This window comes from Sinocyclocheilus grahami, unplaced genomic scaffold (assembly GCF_001515645.1).
Source record: "Sinocyclocheilus grahami isolate Dianchi unplaced genomic scaffold, SAMN03320097.WGS_v1.1 scaffold84.1, whole genome shotgun sequence".
NCBI lineage: Eukaryota > Metazoa > Chordata > Actinopteri > Cypriniformes > Cyprinidae > Sinocyclocheilus > Sinocyclocheilus grahami.
Window position 1 is genome coordinate 620,909 of NW_015505263.1, and position 1,675 is coordinate 622,583.

At 34.3% G+C, this 1,675-nt stretch overlaps 1 protein-coding gene across 1 annotated transcript; it reads right to left on the minus strand.

The window, feature by feature from the left end:
• Positions 1-399: 399 nt before the first annotated feature.
• nkl.2 (NK-lysin tandem duplicate 2) lies at positions 400-1,464 on the minus strand. Its single transcript, XM_016274092.1, has 5 exons — positions 1,385-1,464; positions 1,185-1,249; positions 819-917; positions 578-735; positions 400-460 (listed from the first exon to the last, which is right to left on the minus strand). Exons 1-5 carry the CDS (start codon positions 1,425-1,427, stop codon positions 400-402), a joined length of 426 nt encoding a protein of 141 aa, XP_016129578.1. The 5' UTR covers positions 1,428-1,464.
• Between the last annotated feature and the right edge of the window lie 211 nt (positions 1,465-1,675).

Here is a 1,675-nt window from a genome sequence, read left to right on the forward strand (position 1 = left end):
CTACGTACAAATCCCATTCACATCTGTCATAATCACAGTGGACTGAACTAATATATATTCTGCAAGCAACATAGTTGACTTATGATGTAAACATATACTTTTCTGTTTAATTTGATTAATTTCATAGCAATGCTCTTATCTAAAACATCTGTAGTCATTGGTGGAAACATGAGCTTGTTAGAAGGCAAATGATGTGGTAAAACGATGATTATTATTGTCTCTGAATATTTGAATACCATTTTATTTGAATTATTTTATATTTGAAACACTTTTGATTTAGCTTAATAATTATTCAACAATAAAAATAAAAGAAAACACAGATAATTGATTTTTATTTATTTATTTTTTTCACTGTAATGCATATACTGTAATGCTTTCAATGCAATCATTTATTCTCATTCAGAAATTGTCATGAGCTTGATCATGTGCAAGAATGAACTCCTTTATGGGTGGTTTTGCCCTGGAACAAACAAAAAAGTTATTTAAAATCTCTTCATTTAATCATATTATCACCATATTACTGTGGGAAAAAAGACATGATTGTAAACTTTTGGCATGGGTATTTCTGTTTACCTACTTGCAGGCATGAATTTTGATACAGATGGTGTTTGGCCCGTCATCCGTCATCAGCTCATCAATTATATTGTGCAGATACTTCTGAACAAGTTTCTTGCACTGACCACTCACCAGCTTAAATTTATCACAGGCCTTGTTCAGCTTGGTTTTGATTTCATCCTGAGGGAAATGATGGATTTAGTTAAAAGTTGTTGTGAGATGCATGGTCAGTTCAGTAATTTAATATCAATCATGACACCCACCGGCGTTGCATTAGGGGAGAGTTTCTTTTTCACTGCCTTCATGATGTTTTTGCATATATTGCACTTATTAAATATCTGCTGTTTCGGCATGCCGTCAGCCTGAAAAACATCACAATATGAAACAAACATGAATCATATAACAATAAAGCAAATAAAAATAACAGCAGAAGTCAATCTCCAAATGACTCAAAGAGACAATGCAATAAACTATGCATGCTTAATTAGTCATCGATCACCTGTTAATCACATGTAAATGAGTGAAAAGTTTTCCCCCAGTCTTGTTAAACAGATATGTGCATCGGCCATTATTTTTAAGTATACACTTATTTAAAAAACACTTATTTGTGGTCACCAGGAGATGCTTACAGAGATCTCTTCATCTTGGTCCTCAGCAGAGTCCACTTCACGGATCTCCAAATGATCTGCACAGACTACAAATAAATGGACAATAATGAATTAAAACAACTGATTCATGCTTAAGACGAATATATTAGAACCATAAGACAAATAATTATCCCTAACACAAAATAGAAGTCATTTTAGAACTGAATTAGTGATTCTTTTACCTGCACATACGAGCAAGCTGACAAGAAAGATGTTGCGGAGCATCTTAGCAGATGATCTCTAACCAGCGTGAAGATGAAGCTTTCAGAATCGAGGTTCAAATGTGCTCCTCAGAAGCATGTGGAGCTCTTTTTAAAGAGGTCTGCATCAACCGCAAGTGAGTATCTTTCCAACCACAAACCACAGTTGTCTTGATCATGTTTAACAAAATGGTCCTGGGGAGTTGTGAGTAATGTTCTGATTAAAAACGCTCACTTGCTGTTGATGCTTGTGAAGACTAAATGTTGTAGTGT